Consider the following 22,970-nt stretch of genomic DNA (forward strand, 5'->3'; position numbering starts at 1 on the left):
TTCCTGGAGATATGGGGGGGGGGAGCCTGGGGACCCCAGTGGGGTATAATGCCAGAGAGGCCACCTTCCAACGCAGCCCTTTTCTCTAGGGAAAGTGACTTCTATAGCCAGTTGTGATTCCGGGAGATCTCCAGCCACCGCCTGGAGACCAGCAACCTTCGATTCCGAAGGTCGCTGTGTTGGTCCGCAGGAGAACAGCTCGATTCGAATCCAGTAGCCCCTTGGAGAGCAACAAGACTCAGAGCTGCCTTCCTCAGATCCCACACAGCCCCCCGCACAGGACTTTGACCGAACCCATCCCTGGCTTTCAAGCAGCCGCGTTCCGACTGACTTAACCCGGCAGGCCGACGAGCGAGGAGCGGCGGATGTTTCCAAAGGCATGCAAGCAGCTCTTCAATAACAAACAAAACGCTGTAGCCGGCGAGCGTAACTTGGACACGGCATACGCAGACCGGTGCTACGGTTTGCTTCCACTTAATGCTGAATGGGATTTTAAATGTTATAATATGTATTCTACTGAGCACTGCACTCCATTTCAATCCTCTGTGGGCCGCCCTGAGCCTGCCTACAAGGGAGAGCGGCATATAAATGCAAAATAAAAATAATAAAAATAAAAACTGAGGAAGAGTGCTTGCACTCGAAAGCGCACGCCTTGAATAAATCTTTGCTGGCCTTAAAGGTGCCCCGGGACTCTGATTAAAAAATAATAGTAAAAATACCCTTGGAAGCAACACGCCGCTTTGCGCAGCAGAACTGACCGGACCAAAGGCGGCGCAGGAAGAGGCGTGGCGCCCCTCCCCTCCGAGGACTACACTTCCCGGCGTGCTTGGCGGTCGGTCGGGGGCGTGGCAGGGGGCGTGGCGGGGAGCCCGTCGGAGGCTGCTGGACTGTCGGTGCGCGGAGTCGCCTCGCCGCCTCGCTCCGTCCCTCCATGTCTGCCGCCAGCTGCTGCCGACCCCCTCCGCCGCAGGGGCAGACGCTGAGCCGGGACATCCCCGGGCCCGCCAAGCGGCTGAGCCTCCCCGATGGGGTCCCGCTCCCTCCCGGGGACTACAGCACCACGCCGGGCGGGACGCTCTTCGGGACGACGCCGGGGGGTGAGGCGGGGCTGGGGCGGCGGGAGGGTCCTTCCCGGGCCCCTTGGGCGTGTGCAGAGTGCCGCTTGGGAATGGCCCCCCGCCCCGGGGTTTGGAGCACGTGCGACGCTCGGCGCGCACTCTGAGCATGTGCAAAGTTTGGCACTTAAGCGTATGCAGTCCCCCACCCACCCCCCAGCCCTGCTGAGGAGTGGCAAGTGCTTCGATATAGGGGTCCAGGAGGGTGCCATGAGGCTGTGGCCATGAATGAGGGGTGGCTATTGGGGATAATTGGAGTAAGCTACTTTAATTTTATTTTTTTTTCCTCCTCTAGTGGTGTTCGCCATGCATGCCTTCGTGCATGTGCGGAGCACTGCCTTTCCTGGACATGTAGTCTGAGCTATGAAATTGCAGCAGAGGGCTTTGCCCTGGCATATCCCCTTCTAGCTGTTTAGATACTCGGCCTGTTGCTTGCGCTTCTCAAGAGCAGGCGACCCCTTGTTCAAACAGGCAGATTGTGGAGCTCATTTGAGGCAAGGCTAAAACACGAGGTTTGTTTTTATTTGGGTTACACATGGGATGGTGCGAGGTCAGTTTTGTTTTGTCGTTTGCCTGGCTGCAAATTAAACACGCCCTTTGCATAAATGAGATGCATGTGCGCTGAAGTCCCCTGTGTGCTTCAAGGTATTTGAGCATTAAGCATCGTTATGGAGAGAGGGCTCTTGGCATGAGCCCCAGCATCTCTCCTTTGTCTGTATATTAAAAAACTGCTCAATTTATAAGGCTAGGAGAACATTTCTGACTTTAGGGTGGGGTAGGTATTATGAGACCACTCCAAAGCAGAGCAGAGCCTGAAAACCAGTTTTCTGAACTCTGAAATCAACATGAAACATCTGAAACAACAGCTCCATTGACTGTGTAGGAACAGCCCCCCCCCCCCAAAAAAATGCCTGAGGTTTTAAAATATCAGATAATGCAGCTCCTTCAAGGGTCTCAGTGGGTGCCTTTGGTACAGAAAGAACCAAAACAACAGACTGGAGACACTTGGAGGATACCCAAAAAGTGGTCTTCAGTTTGCACGGAGAGGGTGGGTATTGTGGAGTTGAGAGAGGGGGGCTGGGGATGATGGGGAGGGGGGTGTATGTAGAAGGATTTGGGCCACAAGGCAGAGGATGATGCCTGGGATTGGAACACGAGGTAGTAGATGGTTGCAGATAAGCAGATGTTGCAAGGTGCTTGTATGTAGGGGCTGTGGAGAGAATGATGTGCAGATCTTGTAGCTGCTTTGGGACTTGGCGTGTGCTTTGCTGCCTCTAACAAGATTGGCTGAAGCCCAGCATTGCTTTTGCTTGCAGGAAATGTGGCAGACTTGAAGGTGCTACGGAATTTAGGTTTTTGCTGCCAAAACTACACAAACACAGCAAACCCCCTGGAACCCTGCAGGCAGCTCCTTAATGTTGCACTGTCCCATGCGCTTGCTCAGAGCTCAGTCCCACAGAGAGATTCATAGTGCTTACTTCCAAGGAAATATTCTTATAAGTTGCAGGCTTTCTCCATCTTTTTGCTCTGGGGATGGGAGAAGGATGGATTTCTCTGATTCTGGAGAATGCACTTCTTCTGAAAGCTGTGTACCTTATAGCAGGGGTAGTCAACCTGCGGCCCTCCATGAGGGAATTGTAGTCCATGAACATCTGGAGGACCACAGGTTGATTACCCCTGCCTTATAGCAGCTTGGAATGGAATCTCTCCGGGAAACTAAGACCAGCCTGCATCCAGAGCTATTGGATCATCTGTTAATGAGTTTTCTGGAGAGGACAGGGGGTATTAAGAGGTGGGTAAGTCTGTCCTCGCAGAGCAGTGATGCTGGAAGTGGTTGAGGGACTGCAGGAAGGGAGATTTATCCTGTGGGCAGTCATGCGGACAGCCTTTCCAAACTTTCTCTAGTGTACAGGAGCTTCATCCTAAACTGGAGAGATAAATGGCCTGGCTTCTATTTTCCCTCTCACAGTCTGTTCAGCTTCAGACAGACTGTGTTCTATAGCATTTATGGAAAATAAACTCTTGACATAGAAATCAGGGAGAGCCAACTGAGCTGGGGAATGTTTGGCTATAAATATTTGTGCTAGAAGAATAATAATGATTGTTCATGGTTTATAGCGAACTGTTCAATGGTTATTGTTATATTCGGCCAAGGAAACAAGACCTGTGACGGTCTTCTTAGTAACAGTAATAACACATAGCATTTGTATAGTGCTTTCGTTGTTCAAAGCATTTTATAAATGTTACCTTCAAGCAGCGTGTTGGGTGGGCACACACTAAGTTACTAGCATCCCTACACTGCAGAGCCAAAGGCTGGGGTATACTTTAAAGCAGGGGTAGTCAACCTGTGGTCCTCCAGATGTCCATGGACTACAATTCCCATGAGCCCCTGCCAGCAAATGCTGGCAGGGGCTCATGGGAATTGTAGCCCATGGACATCTGGAGGACCACAGGTTGACTACACATGCTTTAAACAATTTCATTTCATAGAGGTATTGAAGTACCAATTCATTTACAAGTGAGAGGAACAACCACTGAGGAAATTATCTAGAAATCCGTTTTGGTTGGATCCTGCAATAAAGCCATACAGAAAGAAGAGACCTTTTATTTTCTTTATTCTGTATAAAGTTTGCAAACATTGCTACTAGCCTTGGAACAGGTTTTTCTTTCTTTTTGGTAGCATAATACACACAACATGCACTCCAGATGTAGCTGCAGATTTCTCTTGCCCCTATCCTTTCTGTCTGTACTGCCTCACATCTGTTCTGTGCACTAGCCAGGGCCCTGTTAAAGCTGAGCTCTGTTACTGTGCCAGCCCTTGTTGTTTGTGGCCAGAGGGGAGGTGTGCCCGGCTCTGTTTGTTCTGAGTCAAGAATGATTCACTGGCATGCACCCAAAGGCCTTCATAACAACGTGCTTTATAGTGCGTGGTGACAAATGAAGGAAACGGGACGGGCCTCTCGTGAGCCAATCAGTACGTTTTCAATAGATTCTGAGCTGCAGAAATAGCAGGTGCAATTTCTCACATGAGCAATGGGGCATTTGAGAAACTTGCATAACCTTCTCCCTGGAAGGGAGGGAAGCCCTGGTCATGGAAGAGACCTCTGCAGCAGAACTATTCAGTGGATGAGCTGCCCCTTGTGCAGATCGCAGTTGCTTTCGCTGGGGATGTTGCATTAAAGGAACTGCAACTGCAAACTTCAGTTCCAGAGAGTTTCTCTGCCGACAGGCCGTGTCAAAAAGCTGCTGTTTTGAAATCTCTTTGTAAAATGAGTTGCGTATAATTTATAAGGCTGGGCCTTCTGCTTGGGGAAACACGGGTTGTACGCTTCCTATCCCCAGCCACAGGGCAGAAGAACACACACAATAGCTGAAACAGCAGACTGTGCAGAATAAGCCCGGTGGTGTGATTTCTCTCCCTGCTCCTCCCTCCCCATGAACTGTAGACAGGGCAAGGCAGTCAGAATAGCTGTTAGAACAAGAGCTCTTAGGAATGGTTCCCCTTCAGGAACTTAGGCTAGTTGAAAACATGCAAGAGCTAGTCCGGTGGATTAGGAGGAAAGGATTCAAATCTGGCCTGAAGCTCGTTGGGCAACCTTGGGCCAGTCAGCCTAGCCCTCTTCACTGTGTTGGTGGGTGAGGAGGGGGAAATGGAATGGAAGAGAATCTGGTACTTTGCCCTGTGTTCTTTGGAGGAAGAGCAACGTTCAAAACTGGCAAGAAAAAAAAAAGGAGACCTATGAGATGCTATGCCTCTGCATGTTAGTAAGAGCTGAAGTGAGCTCCTTGGCCCTATAAGGTCTCATGTGTTCTGTTTACCCTGGGCTATGTAGAGCAGGATTTCATGAAACCCTGGGGTTGTTTTTTAAGATTTGTTAAATGTTTACATGTATGGTCATGTCAACCCACCCATCTCTCCAAAAATGGCCAGTGATGGGCCTGGAGAGGATGAGAAGGGGGGGGGGGGCTCCAGCTGGGCTTCCCAACCATATTATGCACGATCGTGCCACTTCCGGGGTTTCTCATAGGCTGAAGAAGGTTTCAGGGGTTTCACAGCGGCAAAAAGGTTGAGAAAGGCTGATGTAGAGAATGAATCTTCTTGTGTGCTAATATTAGTGTTATAGAGATATAAGTGGGGACCCACAATAAACTTGCAGGGAGGGGGCATTCCTACGCCTTTGCTTTCCTCTATCCACCACTGCACCCTTTACAGTCTTTCCCCTCTTTCTTCCCCACCCCACTTCAAGTAATACTCTCCCATTGCCTTACCCCCAGCCCTTCTCAAACATTCCCCCCCTTTTCAATCTGCTCCCTCCTCCTGTCCCCCCTGCTTTTCCTCCCCAATCTCCCTCCTTTCTGCTCTCCCTTCCCTAAGACAGTCTTCCCTTCTTTCTTTTTTCTTCCCCCTCCCTGAGACAGTCCCCCCCATACATCCTTTATAGGCATCTACAGCATATTTTCAACGATGTGTATGTTTATTGCTTTAAATAAATAATCCATCATTAAAAGAGTTCATTTTGTTGGTGATACAGAGGTGCTATCTAGGCCAATGTCTCAATGCGCTGTTAGCCCAGCCGGGATTCTGAGAGAGTTTCTGGTCATATTTTCTTCTATTGATGACAACATCTCAGAATCATGGAGTTGGAAGGGACCTCCAAGGTCAGCTAGTCCAACCCTCTGCAGGAAATTCACCATTTTTAAAAAATTTCACCTTGTATTATTTCCTTATATATTATATACAGATGGCAAAAATTAAGACCCAGCTGTTAAGGTAGCGAAATTTTATACACTGTGAGAAGGCCAAGAAAGTTTTTGTTTTCCCATTGTTGTATCATGCACAGGTTTTCTGTCTTTGCAAAGGGCTTCTTTGAGTTTTGTATGGACAGGTGACCTGAAGAAGAAGAAGAGTTGGTTCTTATATGCCGCTTTTCCCTACCCGAAGGAGGCTCAAAGCGTCTTACAGTTGCCTTCCCTTTCCTCTCCCCACAACAGACACCCTGTGGGGTGGGTGAGGCTGAGAGAGCGCTGATATCACTGCTTGGTCAGAATAGCTTTATCAGTGCTGTGGCGAGCCCAGGGTCACCCAGCTGGCTGCATGTGGGGGAGTGCAGAATCGAACGTGGCATGCCAGATTAGAAGTCCGCACTCCTAACCACTACACCAAACTGGCTCTCTACCTGTGTAGATAAACTAACTTGCAAAGGCCCGCTCATTTGGTGGCATGTTGAGGCCTTTCCTGGAATGCTGGCTTGGCTCCAAAAGCAGGGGATGGATGCATTTAAGCTTGTATTTCACAGGAGTACAGATTAAATAGTCTTGAGGAGATGATAGGATGACTGTCAAAGCATTCAACCAGCCATCGGAGCAATTTGTAAGGCTTGGAGTCGAACTGTGGGGCCTTAATCTCTTACGCAACTTAACCGGATTCAAGGAAGGCGAGTAGAACCTTTGCCAAAACAAAACCTCCAGTGGGTCTTGTGATCGGCTCTTCCGTATGATTCCTGGCGCACGAAAGCGAAAGACAAACATCAATTAGTTAAATATTTCCTGAAGTTTGTTTATCTGCGAAATAGCATGACATGTTTTCTTTTCTCTCTCTCTTTTTTTGGCAGACTGATAGGTTTAGCCCTTCGCATTTTTTTAAAGCTTATATCCTGCTTTTTTCTGTAAGACCGTCAAAGTGACTTGCAGCATACATTAACTTCTTCCTCTCTCTCAACCTATTAGCTTCCTGGTGGTCTGCCCCAGATGTTAATTCTTCGGGAGCTGTGGAGTTGCAGTTATATAAAGAGTGCATGCTCTGTAGCAGTGGTCCCCTCCAAGACCATCATTGGCCATTTTGGGAGGAGTCAGTGGGTCAACATGACCATATGGTCATATCACCCAATAAATGTCCATCAATTTAAATATATATATATATACACTCCCAGTCATGGAATGATATACACTGTACTCTAACAGGTGATTTAGTTTGCATGGTGTCTTCTGTTTGGAGGGTATGAAGTTTGTAAGTGCATTAGCTTGTTGCAGCATTTGCTCCAGGGTAGGTTAGCTTTGTCTCCCCCGTGTTGCCTTGAAAGAGGAGGGTTGGCGTTTTTTTCACTGGTCTGCTGTTTGCAGCCGTGCTTCAGCTTGCAGCCAGCTGACTGTGAGCGGCTATTTTTGTGGGATACATTAACACCTATTTGGTTGCAGCAGGATCAAGAGCCTTGTGGTGCCTTAAAGGTTTTCTGATTTATTGGTGGCATGGTTATGGCCTAAAACCGTGGGAGGGAGCATGGCTGTGTGCCGGCACACATGCTGTGCATGGAGAAGATCCCCAATGCAAATCCCTGATGCTTCCAGTTGAACACACACACGAAACAGCATACTGGATAAGAGTATTGGGCCATCAGGGTTGGTATTGTTGGACTGGCAGCAGCTCTCCGGGGTCTCAAGTAGAGGCATTTCACATCCTTTAAACTGGAGACGCCAGTGATTGAACCTGGGAGCTTCTGCATGCAAAGCAGAGGCTGTTCCACTCAGCTGCAGTTAAAGGACCATGTCTTGAACCTGAGTGGCCATTGCCAGTCACAGAGGGCATTGCTGGCCTTGACAGAACAGTGGCCTAACCCTGTAGGGTTCAGGCAGTCCTCTGCAGGATGAATGTTATCCTCCATCCTCCGGAGAGATATGTATACAAAAGAGAGGAAGGTGGTAAACACTCTGGCCCAAAGGCCACGAAATGCAAATGGCACAGCCTGTAACGGCGCTAAGTATAATCTCAAACACGTACAAGATACGTACAAGATAAGCACAGTACTTCACAGCAACACAGTTTGCAGTGGAGTATGTGTGCGATCCAGGTCGCTGTGAGGAAGAAGAAGTAACAAGTGGGGTTTTCTCCACCAAGATGACAAAGGCCAGGAATTTCCCTTGTGCCACTCTGACACGGAGCAAGATTCAAAGTTCCCTTGTAGGGCAAGAACAAAGGAATGACTTGATAGCCATTGCATGAACAGCTCTGGAGATAAATTTCTGGTGATGCACAAGATAGAAAGGCAGGTGAAGCCAGACTGGGGAGCCCTGCCTTGTGGCATGAGCAAAGTCTTCCCTAGGAAGATGTCAGTTGTTGAGTTTCTGGGAGGAGTCAGATAATCAGTTCCTCTCTCGGTAAGGCCGTAAGCACAGCTAGTGAGAAGCCGTTCTGGGAGGAGAAAGCTGGAGGAGTTCATTTGTTGAGTTCATTTATAGCCCGCCTTTCTCCCCGGTAGGACCCAGAGTGACGTACCTTGTTTTCCTCTCCTCTCCAACATGTGTGAAAGGGCTTTTTTCATGTTCCATGGCCTGAATATAAAGAAGACGAAGAGTTGGTTCTTATATGTCGCTTTTCCCTACCAGAAGGAGTCTCAAAGTGGCTTGCGGTCACTTTCCCTGTGAGGTAGGTGAGGCTGAGAGAGCCCTGATATTCCTGCTCGGTCAGAACAGCTTTATCAGTGCTGTGGGGAGCCCAGGGTCACCCAGCTGGCTGCATGTGGGGGAGTGCAGAATCAAACCTGGCTCGCCAGATTAGAAGTCCACACTCCTAACCACTACACCCCCAGAGCAAGTTTTGCTCAAAGCCCAGTAAAGAGATGTGACGCTCCCATATCTGGAATGGGAGAGATGTGGGTTTGGGCGCATTCCTTTCACTGTAGGGTCAGCAAGTCCAGCTTTCAGGCTTTCTAACAGAGGCTTTCAGAGAATGGGGTGAACCTTATCTAGTCTGTTTCCTGACAGCAGGGAAGTGAGAGCAAGCCACAGGGCAGAACCAGCTCCCTTGTTTTTTGTCTGATAAGGACAAACGTTATTTGGCTTCGTAAGCGATGATTGTGTAAGCCGATTGTCACAGAGCCCCTGCTGACAGAAGTGTAGAGCTTTCACTAGGGATACTTCTGCAGGTGTTGCCGTGCGTAAATGGGCATTGATCCATCAGAGGGAGAAAATAACCCCACTGGCAGTGCCTCAGCGGGGTTAGGCGGCTGGTCACCAGCCCTATTTGTGGTTTGTTTTCAGCGATCTCGGGTTGCTGTTAGGAAGCTTGCCCATATGACCCATGGTCTTACGCAAGCATGGATCGCATGGAGAACCAGCCCTTCAGTGCATGGCACAATCTGGAGAAGACGTGGCGTGTTTGGCTCTAAGCAATCCAGTGCAAATTCTTGTAAAGCAGTGTTCTAAGGTGTACCCCAAAAGTCACATCTTGTGTGTGATGGTAGAGGGGGCATAACATGGCTATTCTGGGCTGCAGGGCCTAGGAGATGATGCAATGCAAGCATGGCTTCTTTCCATTGTGCCATATATTTACCTACCAAGTATTGTCTTGCATTCAGATTGGAGGGATTGCAGGCCCCTCCTTTTAAATAACAGCATGCAGGAATGTCCATCTTTATGGCAGAATTGGACTGTAGTCAATCGTTGTCATAGGTTCTGTGAAGCCAAGAAATCCATTGTGTATTGGCAGTAACTGTTTCCGTTTCATTTGAAATCTACGTCTTAACATTTTTATCCCACACTTCCTTGCAGGGGCTCAGGGCAGCTTGCATGGCTTTCCTTTGCCCACCCTTCCATTTCATCCTTACGACAACCCCATGAGGTAGGGACCCAAAGATTGATCCTCTAAACCATCCCTCTCGGCCTTTTTGAGCCTTTGGGATTCTGAGATGGTATGGTGGATGCAGCCACAAAATGGATGTCTCAAAATGGCTACCGAAGGAGGTGGAGCAAGCCATAAAATTTCTGCTTCAGCTTACATTCAGTAGCACAGAGAAGATCCTTTGTGTTGTGGTGGCAGCTCGCTACCAAAACAGTCTTTCGAAAAATCTGCACGGCCAGTCAGAAGCCCCACTTGGTCACCACCCACTTTTAAAAACAAATTGGTGGGCCTCAGGAAAGGTTTGGTGGTTGTCATGGCACTCACGGACACTACACTGGGGACCCCTGACCTAAACTGTGGCTCAGATGTGGAGCAGATGCTTTGCGTGTGGGAAGGTCCCAGGTTCTGTCCTTGGCATCTCCAGTTAAAAAGATCTCAACCAGACCCTTCTTTCTGCCACAAATTTTTGTTTAGCAAGCGGTGTCGGTCACTTAGCCTTTCTTCCCCTGTCTGCCAAATTATGAGGGTGAGCAAGGTCTGACCTTCCAGAAGAGCTGGACAAGATGGCCCTTATCGGAATGTCCACAAAGTGCTAATTTTATCCAGTCAAACAGCTTCCTGGAAGGCGAGTCCCTCGCCTTCTCCTGCTCTCAAGAAAATATGCCGTCGCAGTTGCTAGCTGGATCTTGCTACATAGCTGGCCCAGGCATTTCCCCAGCCTTGGATGGAATTACTGAACATATAAAACCACCTTGCCCAATCAGACACTTGATTCATCTGACCTTTGGCCATCAGGGCTCTGAAGGGTCTCGAGAAGAAAGTGTCTTTCCTATTGCCCGTTACCTGAGCCTTTTCCGTGCAAAGTGCATGTGCTTTTCGACAAAACCACAGGCCCTCGCCCATAAGCTTGGCAAAAGCAGGAACCTTTCTGATGTGGGGCTGAATCTTCTTGCTGAATCTTCATTGGTAGGTTTCCAACAGCATGTTCCCATTGACTGACCTGAAGCTACTCGGGTTTGTTTGTGGAGGTCTGTTTGGCCGAAGGCCAATGCGGATAGCATCTCAGGTTACCTGGAGCCCGACTCTCCCTGTTTTCCTATTATTAAGTGTATTCTCCTTGAGGACAGGGAACCGTCTGCTTTTGCAGAGGTTGCTGCAACACGCTGTGTACTGTGATGATGCTGGGTGAATAACCAAGGGAGTCCTCTTGGGGTATATCCCTGCTGGTGATGCGAAAGGTCAGGCTGGGATTCAGAGAACTGCGCAATTGTTATTCCTCATTGCCCGTTCAGCGTCCTGACATGATACTGTGTGGCAACCGGCTTTTGAAACTGAGGGCAGTTATCAGAAAGCCAACATTATGGTGTGTTTGTATGGGCTTTTCAGAGAATTAAAAAAACACACACACACACACTGAGTGTGCCCAACCCTAACGCCTGTTCAGTTTTTCTGAGAACTAAATACTTTGGGGCAGGGGTAGTCAAACTGTGGCCCTCCAGATGTCCATGGACTACAATTCCCAGGAGCCCCTGCCAGCGAATGCTGGCAGGGGCTCATGGAAATTGCAGTCCATGGACATCTGGAGGGCCACAGTTTGAATACCTCTGCTTTGGGGTAACTGTTTACTGAATCAAGGACCCAAAAGGGTTAAGGAATGTAAACATGCTGCCTTCTATAATATATAATATAGATAAAATGCGTAGATCATTAAAAATGTACAAGCATACATGTGTTTGCTTAATGTATGCCTGATCCCTGTATGCTGTTGTGCCGAGATGCTTTTGGTCCTTGTTTGAGATTTTAGGAATTGATTCTGCATGTGAGGCCTTGTAATGTTTTTAACTTCCTTTGTAATGAATACGTGTATTTTCGTAGGTCTGAACATTGTTGTTTTAGGTAAACACCGTGGTGGTTGTTACATAACCTTCCTCTCAATCTCTATCCTGTCTATGGATTCCTGTTTAGTCCTGCCCATTCTCTAAGGAAGTCAGGTACGTTCTTCCTCCCCCTTTACCATTGCAACAGCTTTGTGAGGGTAGAGTAGGATGAAAGACAGGAACTAGTCCAAGGTCATCCAATGGGCCTTGTGGCTGAGTGGGAGAGTTGAACTGAAGTTCCCTTGATCCTCTCTTTTATTTTGTTTTCAGTAGGTGACTGAGTGAACTGTACTTGGATAGGTCAGCTGAACCATGCGCTAAGCAAGTTAAACATAAAACACTCGCCGTTCCTGTATTGACTTTGGAAAGCAGAAATCTACTGCATGCGTCTCCCGAGACCCTAACCTGCCCTCCCCAATAACATTTTCAGAAAAGTTTACATTCCTAGCCCCATCCCACCCCCAGGTTTATTTGCCCTGGTGCTAGGTGTCTGGGGGAGTCAACTGGATCACTGGGTATGCAGCTGCGGGCGCCTGAATGTAAAAGCCAGGAACGTTGTCCTCTGGCAACCCTGTGGTGAAATGTCCTTGTAAATAGCTGATATGCTGACAACGCCCCCAGCCGGCCTTGTTTGCAAAGGTTCTAACAGTTGGCATCTGTAACCACCGACAAACCTTGTCGTCTCCAAACGCTGATTAGGTGCCCTTAATGTTGGGCGGAGGCCCGAACAGGCGCCTCTGCCAGTGTAAACCGTAGCCTCCCTCCCGCTTGATCCGTGGAGATTAACCAGTTTTGAAAGGCAGTACGTGTGTTGCAAAATAATTCAGCAGAGAGTCTTCAAAACCAGGTGCCTGGTGGTAGGAGCACATGGCAAGGCCTTCCGAATGCTCTGGAGCAGGGGTAGTCAACCTGTGGTCCTCCAGATGTCCATGGACTACAATTCCCACAAGCCCCTGCCAGCAAATGCTGGCAGGGGCTTGTGGGAATTGTAGTCCATGGACATCTGGAGGATCACAGGTTGGCTACCCCTGCTCTCGAGAGAGAGGGATTTCTCCCTCATCCCAGTCTTCCACAAAGAGCTCCATAGTAGCTTCTCTTGCCTTGCCTGAACCAGTTGTTGAGTGGGCACAAGAGGAATCCTTACCTGTTTCAGTGAAATGCATATATACAATGTGTTAATATGGCAGATCAGCAGATTCAAAGGCCTTTCATGTGTGAGATTGGTCCTTATTTTGTTCCAGATGTAAGAAGGCTAAGAGATGGAGCCACTAATCCAAGGCTTTGTAGGGACAATGTTTACATCATTGGCCTGAACACACATGACATGAAAATGCATGCAATGAATTCTTGATAGCATTGCAAAGAAGAAGAAAGCCGCATCAGGAAACAGGTCCCTTTGAATGGGGAAGTGCTTAACTTTTTCTTCCAACCGTAATTTCTGTGCTCCTTTGAGGAACACAACACTTGTTCCCCTTCACTGCCCTCTATTGGATTGTAGTTAGGCTACGGATCAGAACTCACACCCAGGGTTCTTGCAATTTGTCCTTCTAGGCCAGCCTTTTTCAACCTTTTGACCGTGGAGAAGACCCTGAAATAATTTTCCAGTCTTTGAGGAGCCCTGGAAGTGATGTCACCTGGCCACACCCCTGCCACTCTGCTGGAAATGACATCACTACCCGCACCTTTAGCCCTCCTTTTGCTCCCTTCCCTCACCTTTACTACTACTATGACAGCTCTGCAGCATATAAATCAGAAAGAAGAGTAGGAGCTGAGAAGACAGCCTAGAAACCCCCCCCCCCCATATCATGCCACTTCAGAGCTCTCACGGACCCCTTCAGAACTCCTGCAGACCCCCAGGGGTCCACGGACCGCTGGTTGGGAATCCCTGTTCTAGCCACTGCAGCTGCAACGGTTGCCTTCCTGGGACCGATGAAGCAGGATCAGAGCACTGCGGCCTACCGAGTCAAGCCCCTTTTTATTAGCAGATGGTAGCATTTAGGCTCTGAAAGGTTCCAGTTGCAGGCTCTGTTCATTTGTAAACGGCAGACCTTGAGGGGGGGAGAGTCTTTTCTCCAGTCCCGTTCCAGATATTGTTTTGGGTACAATTGCTGTGTCGAGGTGAAATTCCATTGAAGCACATGAAGGACTTTTCAGTCCTCCTCCTTCTGCTCTGGGTAGTCCCAAGTGCAAAGCAAACAGTGTGCCTCAAACATATTTCCAGATCAGATTGGCGGCAGTGCAGGGATCTTAATTTCCAGAGGCATCTCAGTCTTCCTCCTTACTTGCTGTTGCTTCTCTACAGTTTTGGTCACAGCTTTCCTTCACATACTAGTCGTCCTTCAAGGAACCTCCAGCTCTGCCTTAACTTCTCCTAAACTTTGTATCTGCAAAAGGCAACCGTTTGTTCCTGTATGGGAGGTGGTGTGGAATGAGCTTCAAAGGAGCCTGTCTGTTTAATTACCCCAAACATGTTGCAGCTCAGTTAGATGCCATGACTGCGTTGAAAGGTGGCGGACATATCTGATGGTTTTTAGAAGAGTGGGGGCAATTTGGGCGTGCTCTCATTGTGCTCAGTCCAAACAGGTCTTTTTGTTTTCCCTCTAGGGTCATTTGGAAGCAGCTGGCTGTGTGTGTTGTTTGTGAGCTGCCTCCTTGGAGTTCGGCATCTTCTCCCTCCCAAGTCTCTGCCTGTTTTGCACTGCTTCCATTTCTCTTAATAAGGCAGCGAATGAAAGTGTAACTGTTACAGTCAGCACTTTCCCAAAAAGTAGGCACTTGCCTAATGCATAGCAAGGTACAGATGGGTAGTTGAACCACGATTGGCACTTAGATCACAAAAGCCCAAGCTCAGTACAGCTGAAGGAGGCCCTATGAGCTTGTCCTCTCTCTTTCTCTACTTCTGTTCTCTTGAAAACTCAACTTTGTGCTCTGAGACTCAGCATTCTGGCTCAAGGAGATACCTTTGTGTGCAGCACCCTGCCCTCTGGTGTCCAGCCCTCTACATGAAGCCTTGGCTCAGCAGCAGAGCATTTCCTTTGCATGCTGAAGGTCCAGGTGTCATCCCCAGCACCTGCAGAACCCTCACTGCTAGCTGTTGAGTGTTTTTGCAGCTTTGGGGGGAAAGCTGTTGCTAACAACAGGCTGGAGATGCAAGACCAGCCGAGGACATGATAACTTGGTTCCCATGATGAGGAGGACTAGAGTTTGCGCCTCTTTTCTTGGAATTACGGCAGATTGCATGACCTGTGTGCTCAACAACTATGTGTGAGAATGCACACAAATGTATTATGTTAGTTGCTGTCCAGCAGGAAATAAGATGTGCACCTCCAACCAAAAACAGCTATTTCTTTGCCAGTTGGTGGGAAACCCTGTGATGAATTAAGGTTGTGTTTTCCCTTCCAGGTACACGGATCATTTACGACCGTCATTTTTTAATGGAGTGTCGCAATTCTCCAGTTGCCAAAACGCCGCCATGTGATCTTCCTGACATTCCAGGCGTCACTAGTCCGTGTGCAAAGGAACTGCGATCTGAGACCAATCATGCTCACAACATGGAGGAGAAACCTGGCATAGGTGAGTGGTTACCTGTGGCTAGCACTATAAAAGGGCTTTTATTGCCTCGTTCAGACAGGCTGCATGAGTCGTGTGTGTGTGTGTGCGCATGTGTGTGCGTGTGTGCATGTGTGTGTGCGTAAGTACCTGCCTACCAGAGATTACCCAATACATCTCTGTTCTCTCCTGCTGTTTTCGTCAGATCAGTGACACCTGCAGAAACATGCCTGCTAGATGGGTGCAACATGACACCCTTTCAATGTAACCTTTTTCAGGAGTAAGACTGCTTATTTCAAAGTTAGACCCAGGGGAAAAAAGTATGCTGCAGCTTGGTGTCGTGGTTAAGAGTGGCAGCTTCTAATCTGGCATGCCGGGTTTGTTTCGCCTCTTCTCCACATGCAGCCAGCAGGATGACCTTGGGCTTGTCACAGTCCTGTTAGAGGCTGTTCTCACAGAGCAGTCTTTCTCAGGGCTGTGGATGATGGGACCACACAGGATTCACTACCATAGCCAAAACTGCTGAATCCCTTAGCCAGAAGGACGCATTTGAGGGGGGCTTGTACCTTTTGGTTGACAGGAGCTTGAAAGTGCAAAATCCTTCACCTACTTAACCGGTGCTGTCAGAAGCTATCCTGTTTCCTCTTGGCTCTGACTGCATCGAAGGCTGCCAGCCAGTTTGACTGCAGAGAGAAGGGGGCAGGCTGCTAACAGGCAAACAGGTGGGCCGAAATAATATTTGCAAGGGCCCCACATGTGTGAAGTCTGGACCTGACCCATATTCATTTTCTTCTCCACCAGGTGACGAAGCCCAGTTTGACATGGATATCTAAAACTTCTGTCCTAAGAATATGGGGGGAGGAAAACACTCCCACTCCTGTGGAGACGCAGAATCAGCCGTGCTTCCAAAACAAGTGGGACTCGTAGAATAGTCCACGCTTTGCAAAGCCTTCTGAGCTGGAAAATCCACTCGATTTTTACTTTTTAACGCGGAAGAGGGGAAGACGATTTCCTGTTGCGTAAGGAGTGACCATGGTGGCCGATTTCACTGCGTGGGATAGCGGTGCTGCCACCGATGACCATTGGTGTAAGAGTGGAATGCTTTAACTTCTGTGTCTCAAATCCCTGTGCCTTTTGTTTGTTTAACAATACCCATTGCTCTGAAGGCAAGGGACTGAATGTAAGGAGTCAAAATAAAATCATGCTGGATGCAGATGATTACTTAACTTTGTGGATCTCTTCTTGTTCACAGACATCATGCACTAAGTTCTTTTTTATCTCAAGTCTTGGGAGAGATGGAGAGATGGGTGTGTTGAGCGTAGACTATAAAATAAACCAAAACAGTGAAATAAACCAAATAAACAGTTAATTAAACCAAAACCGTGGCATGCCTCTTGTGCATGTCTGTTGCACTAGTGCTTATATCGGTAAAGGTAGAGGTATCCCCTGTACAAGCACCGGGTCATGTCTGACCCTTGGGGTGACACCCTCTAGCGTTTTCATGGCAGACTCAATATTGGTTGGTTTGCCAGTGCCTTCCCCAGTCATTACCGTTTACCCCCCAGCAAGCTGGGTACTCATTTTACCGACCTCGGAAGGATGGAAGGCTGAGTCAACCTTGAGCCAGCTGCTGGGATTGAACTCCCAGCCTCATGGGCAGCGCTTTCAGACTGCATGTCTGCTGCCTTACCACTCTGCGCCACAAGAGGCTCTTTTCTATATCGGTAGCTTTGATAAAATAGGAACTGAGAGTGGAAGAAAGTTGTCTCTGATCTTGTGTCTATCACTCATATAGTCTCCTTTGCTTCCTCGATTACAAAACAGTGGGCTGGTGAGGCTGGTCAGATCATAGCTGAAGAGTCTGATCATTCTCAATCTTGAATGTGCTGGGTAGCCTTGTAACATTTTCCTTTTCTTTAAAAAAGAGGTGGGGGGTGTCTTACATAAAGACTTGGATAAATAAGGGATGCACACATTCTTCCCTGTATCAAAAACATTAAAAATGATTTTTTAAAACTGTTCTGAGTTCTAGAGTAGTGTGTGTTTTGTCTTAGTCATGAAGTCACACGAGTTAATGAATAGATAACTGGCCATGATCTAACTAGGCATAAGGTCACTACATGAGTTCATACTTTAGCTATGTGTCTAACGCAAACCAAGATTTTGTCCTAGATTCACATCTGTCTTTTGCACATTTACTGAGAAATTGGTGTTTCCATGTTTGATGGGACACATGGATGGAAGTGTGAGTTCTGGAGCATTTAATTTGTTTTAGGGAATTTCTGCACCACTTTTCTACTTAAATAGCACTGAAACGATTTAGAGGCTTCAATGAAAAACTACAGTAAAATATCTAAAATTAGCAACTAGAAGCAACACGGCTATAGCTGGTCATAAAAACATCAGTAAAACAGTGAAAACAGTCCTGTGATAGACTCCCCACCCCCCCAAAAAAAGTATCAGCAGTAAAACCAGGAGTGAACAGTCCCCAAAGAGAATCATCCCACCAAGGAATTGGCTCATCCAAATGCCCCCCAAAGTAAATACTTGGGAAGAGCAAGGTAGTAACAGCCAAGGTGAGAATGAGAGATCTTGAAGCTGTGTAACGTAGAAATGTCTGAAGATCCTACATTTTAGAAATAAAGCAAGATTTGGGATGAAAATTTTGGGTTCAAGGTTTTTCTTATCGAGACACTTTCTGTGGCATAATGCCTGGGGATTCTTATACCGTCAGGTGCTTGAATCTTGAAAATCCCTGTGCCAAAAAGAATATTGCTTTGCTGTCAGTAGAATTACTCTTCCAGGCTGCGTTAGTGGTCAAAAGGAGACAAACATGAACGTAAAGCTCTTTCCAGTCCAGGGATATCTTCTAAGGGCTACTTAGGAAGTCACCCAGACCTAATTGCTGCTTGCCCTGCAAAAGTGAATGTATGTGTGAACCTCCCAAAAATAACAGCGCTAAATGCCCAATGGGCAAGCTCACTCAGTTTGGTCACCCGCAGTTTTCTAAACTCAAGCTCCCAGTCAGGCCATTAGGGATGTTCTTCACTGTGTTTCAGGCACTATGACAACCTGCTTTCACAATCCATTCATCCTCATTCCACCTGATGATTGATTGATTGATTATATTTATATACCGCCCTCCCCGGAGGCTCAGGGCGGTTTACATGGAACATAAGAACAGTACACAAAACAGTCTATAACAGGGGTAGTCAAACTGCAGCCCTCCAGATGTCCATGGACTACAATTCCCAGGAGCCCCCTGCCAGCGTTCGCTGGCAGGGGGCTACTGGGAATTGTAGTCCATGGACATCTGGAGGGCCACAGTTTGACTACCCCTGGTCTATAACATATGAATAACATATTCTTGACAGAAGATCTTTTCTTGGATTTTTATCTACCTTTTAGTTTTGCTTTTATACCGTGAAGTCTAATAGTAGCCTAGGGTGCTAATCATGAGAAAGGGCAATGCCAAACGAAATAAAATTAAAATCTAGGGTATCGCAAGGAATTGCGGAGATGAAACATATACTATTGGTATTCTTCCCTTCCAAGATCCTATACACACTTAGAGATATGAACAGGTCAATTTTTCCACCCCCTTTCCTCCTTCCTCTCAACATTCCAAGATCAGTGAGAATGCTCAGTCTTCCATCAGACCTGGTAGGCGGAGGGGGGGGGAGGTTGACATATTCATATTTCCTGCATACCTGAGGAACTCCTGAAGCATTCAAAATGGCAACTTTGTCTGCAAATGCGATTTTGTTGCTTTGGCACTTGTCTATGAGCTTTGCTATTGAAGAACTCAAGCTGGGAGGGGCATGGAAGATGGTATGAGAGAAACAGTTTAGAAATGTCCCCTTGCCTGACACTGTAATCTTCCCCCCTCCAGAATTCTGTATGTTCTTAGGAACTTGAGCTGCCAGTCTGCCATTTCCTTTTTGGTTGGGTTGTCCTTTTACTCATTCCCACCTGTTAGCATTCCATCAGGCAGCTTCTAGGAAGGTTTCATTTCTTTGAGGGATAATTTGCAAATTCTGCATACCTGGAGAGCCTCCCCCCCCCCCCCAAGTATGCATACATCTTGTCTGGATAAGCTGATTTTGCTCTACATCTGATAGACCCTCTGCCCTCAAGTTAGCCATTTAGGAGGGATAAAATAATATGCCTGACATATAAATTCACATTTTGGACCTACTCCCTAATTTCCTGGCTTGTCAAGCCAAAATGCCAGTGAATTAGTGGAGCCTTTTTAATTTGTGACTGGTCTTAATGCTTCCTGCCAACAGAACTGCTTGTGTTTACCTAACCTTTTAAAACAATCTTCCTATAGGGAAGTTTGCGGGAGCCGTCAACAAGGCATGACCGTACATCAAGCAAAAGATGTGAATGGAGCATTGGGATGACCATGTAGAGATGAAAGACAGAAATCTGCATCTGTCTTTTAATCCAGATGCTTTGCCAGAACAAACTGCTGATTTCCTGCTTGCTAAACTAGACCACTAGGTGATCAGAAACGGAGGTTAAAGTAATTAAGTCAGCTGGGATCTGTTTCAGTGATCTAAAGGGTTGCTAAATCAACAGCACTCAAAATGGTCCCCTTCTGACAAACCAGCCCCTTTGTGCTTGATTTCAGTCTGCTACTGGTCCGTAATATCGGCATAAAAAACAACTGAAGCTTTGCAAAGAGTTTGCAGATGTGCCGCCTCCCTTTGTGTATTCTTTGTAAAACAAGTCAGTTGCCTGAAGGTTCAAATGACCGTTTCCAGCATTTTAACACTTAAATGTCTGTCAGAGGGCAAGGTGGACAGTTAACAGTGAAGGATTTTAGCAGCCTGTTCCACCTTGAATTGCCCACCAACAGATTCTCTTTCTTCTGGGTCATGATGTGATAAATACTGCTGAGTAACGGCCTCTGTTCTAAGCAAATCCAATACAACATCAAAGGCTTATTTCTTTACTTAAATGTTTACACCGAATCTTTCCTTTGTGGTCCAAAGTGGCTTACAGTTTGTATTGTATTTTTGTTTGTTTTTTAAACTCCCAAGGGGACTGCCTTTCCCATTTGAAACATGCATGCTGCTTTACACTCCCATTTAGTCTTCCAAGTGAGTATCTCAAACTTCAGCCAAAGAGCCTTCAATATGCAGGCCGATGTCTACTATTAATTCTTCTAAATGTAGCTGGGGCGAGGGGGTGGCTCACACCACAGCCATTTGGTCTGCATGCAACTCAGGAATCAGCTTGACTCTCTTTCCTCAGATTCAGTGGCCTAAAGTCAGTCAATGAACTCGCACAAACAGGAAGAGCAGGTGATTTTTGCTGATTCCCCATTCTTGCTGCAGTCCTCTCCCCCCAGCTGTTCCAGAAGACCTTCTGCTCCCAAAGAAGAGCATTGGTGGGGATTTTGGATTAACAACAGAAATGGGGGGGGGGACGCTAGGATTCCAGGTCCCCCTGGTCACCAGCTGGGGGTGGAGGGGAAGGGTTGCCAGTAACAGATTGGGAAATTCCTGAAGAGACCTCTGTGGGGTACATTGCCATAAGTGTCCACCCTCCAAAGCATCCACTTTCTCCAGGACAATCGATCTCTGTAGTCCGAGGATGAGTTGTAATTCCTGGGGATCCCCATGTCCTCCTGGGAGGCTGGCATCCCTAGGAGCAATGGGGAAGTCTCACTCCACAGGCGGAAATTCCTTATAATAGGAAATCTGCAGTGGATCCAAGCTGTTGTGTGTTTCAGAATTGCTTTTCATGCCAGACAGAGACCAGCACTGTCCTTTAGGTTCAAGTGGGTAGCCATGTTGGTCTGAAGCAGCACAACAAAAATAGAATCCAATAGCACCTTGAATCTTGGTTGGTCTTAAAGGTGCTATGGGACTCTTTTTTTGTGTGTGTGTGTATCCTTTAGTTATCTTTTTGTTTCCTGAATGGCAATCCAATGCTATGTGCTGCCTTGCAGGCCCAGAGGAGCCCAGCTCCTTTCCAAGCTGATGCCTTATCCCTGCCCATCAAGGAAACATGATGTATAGAATTGCTGGGCCCCATGAAACGGTTCCGCCACAGTATCCCTTTGATTTCACACGTCTTCAGGATGGGAGTTCTAGCAGAGCTTGTTTGGCAGATCATGAAGGGGAAGGCAGGGTAGATAAGAGGTGTTCTACAAATCACAGGACTCGATGATATGCAAAGCAGTTAGAATGGAGATTCCTTTGTCCCTTGGGGACTTCTTTCCCCTCCATCAAAGAACGGCTGGTGTGCTATTTCCATTCATGTCTCTGGGGACTTGTGCTTGGATGGGTCAATTAACAGGGACTGTACTAACAAACCCAATCCACAAAGTTAAGTAAGCTGACTTATTTGGGTTCAATAGGCTTTAAAACGGTTTAAAGCCAAATACTTTGAGCTGATTGTGCTGTCAATGAGGCTATAGTTAAGGGGAGGGTGGCATTGTGAAAAAAATGACTAAAACATGCTACAAAAATAACTGTTTTTGAACAAATCGCACACTCTTGTGGAATTTTCAAGACAAGCAGATTTATTGGGGTGGGAGCTTTCATGGCTCAGAGTCCACTTCATTGCATCCATCTCCAAACTCCTTTCAGATCACCTCTGGAGTGCTATATCATCTGTAACAAACAGCAGCAAGCTCTGAGAACTATTTTAAACAATTGACAGCGTGGCCCAGTAGTTATAGGCCTAGATGTAGAGACCTGGGGAGCCATCTTTCACAGGTATAGGGAGAAGCAAGTCCCATTCCATTCAGTGGAGCCAATTCCCGGGAACATGTTCTTAAATTTGTATCCTGATTCAGTTCCCAATCTGCCATGATGTTCACGGGGTGTCCTTGAGCTGGTCACTTTCCATGGGCCTGGTTTACCTCACAGGCTTGTTGTGAAGATAAAACAAGAGGTGGAGAGAACCATGCATGTAGTTCTTGGGTAGTAGGGTGGGATAAAAATGAATAGGTTGATTTTTTGGCAGCTGGGGTAATCCCGCTGCGTTCCCCCGAAAGCTGTTTATGCAAAAAAATTTTGATTCATGCCCTAACGAAATTCAGAAAAGGCAAGTTTGCAACATGGAAAGGAATCAACGGGCTAAAAATACCCTTTCAGGTGAAAATAAGCCAAGTGCATCTTTATTCACATGTTCTTTTGAACCGGCCGTGTTGCACACTGCTCTTCCCAGCATCAGGCACATCACTGGTGCAATACGCATAAGCAAAGCGTGTTTAGCAGAAATGCATGGATTTGTTATCTTTGTTACTGTTAGGATGATACTGCAATGCAGTGCTTATATGTGTGCTGGACACCTTACCAAGATGCACAGGCCAAATTAAAGATGGCAAGAAGATTATATTCAAAAGGCAGGCAAAGTAGAAAGATCCATGCCTGGATCTTCTGTGGGCTGTCCCTTGGTAAAGAGCAGCCACAAGACACCCTGATTCTGACCACGTGAAGCTGCCTTACAATAGCTATGTTCACAAGCCATAGTGGGTACATGTTCTTTATACACACAGAGAGCATGTCTTCATGTTACATTCAAATCATATACAGTTGAACGTATAATATCAACTTTGAAGCAGGCTCCTGTCTCCAGTTGACACATGGACCATATTTATGGGGCAAGGTGGTTAACTCTCTTACCTGCACTAATTTCTAAACCCCAAATGGCCTTGTTAGCTGCTCCCATGGCGAGGAAAATACAGCCAGGTTGTTTCCCCCAACAGGGCAAATTGAATCCATTAAAGGTTAGGAAAGAACTACATGGGGGAGAGAGAGAGAGAGACTATCACCACCTGCATCATGTGCCAGA

General features: G+C 47.2%; 1 protein-coding gene across 1 annotated transcript; it reads left to right on the forward strand.

The window, feature by feature from the left end:
- The first annotated feature begins 852 nt into the window (after window positions 1–852).
- On the forward strand, window positions 853–16,381 carry EIF4EBP1 (eukaryotic translation initiation factor 4E binding protein 1). The gene is made up of 3 exons (XM_077305052.1): window positions 853–1,097; window positions 15,009–15,179; window positions 15,957–16,381. The coding sequence occupies exons 1-3, from the start codon at window positions 932–934 to the stop codon at window positions 15,986–15,988; spliced, it is 369 nt and encodes a 122-aa protein (XP_077161167.1). The 5' UTR covers window positions 853–931; the 3' UTR covers window positions 15,989–16,381.
- Window positions 16,382–22,970: the final 6,589 nt, after the last annotated feature.

This window comes from Paroedura picta, chromosome 12 (assembly GCF_049243985.1).
Source record: "Paroedura picta isolate Pp20150507F chromosome 12, Ppicta_v3.0, whole genome shotgun sequence".
Classification (NCBI taxonomy): Eukaryota; Metazoa; Chordata; class Lepidosauria; order Squamata; family Gekkonidae; genus Paroedura; species Paroedura picta.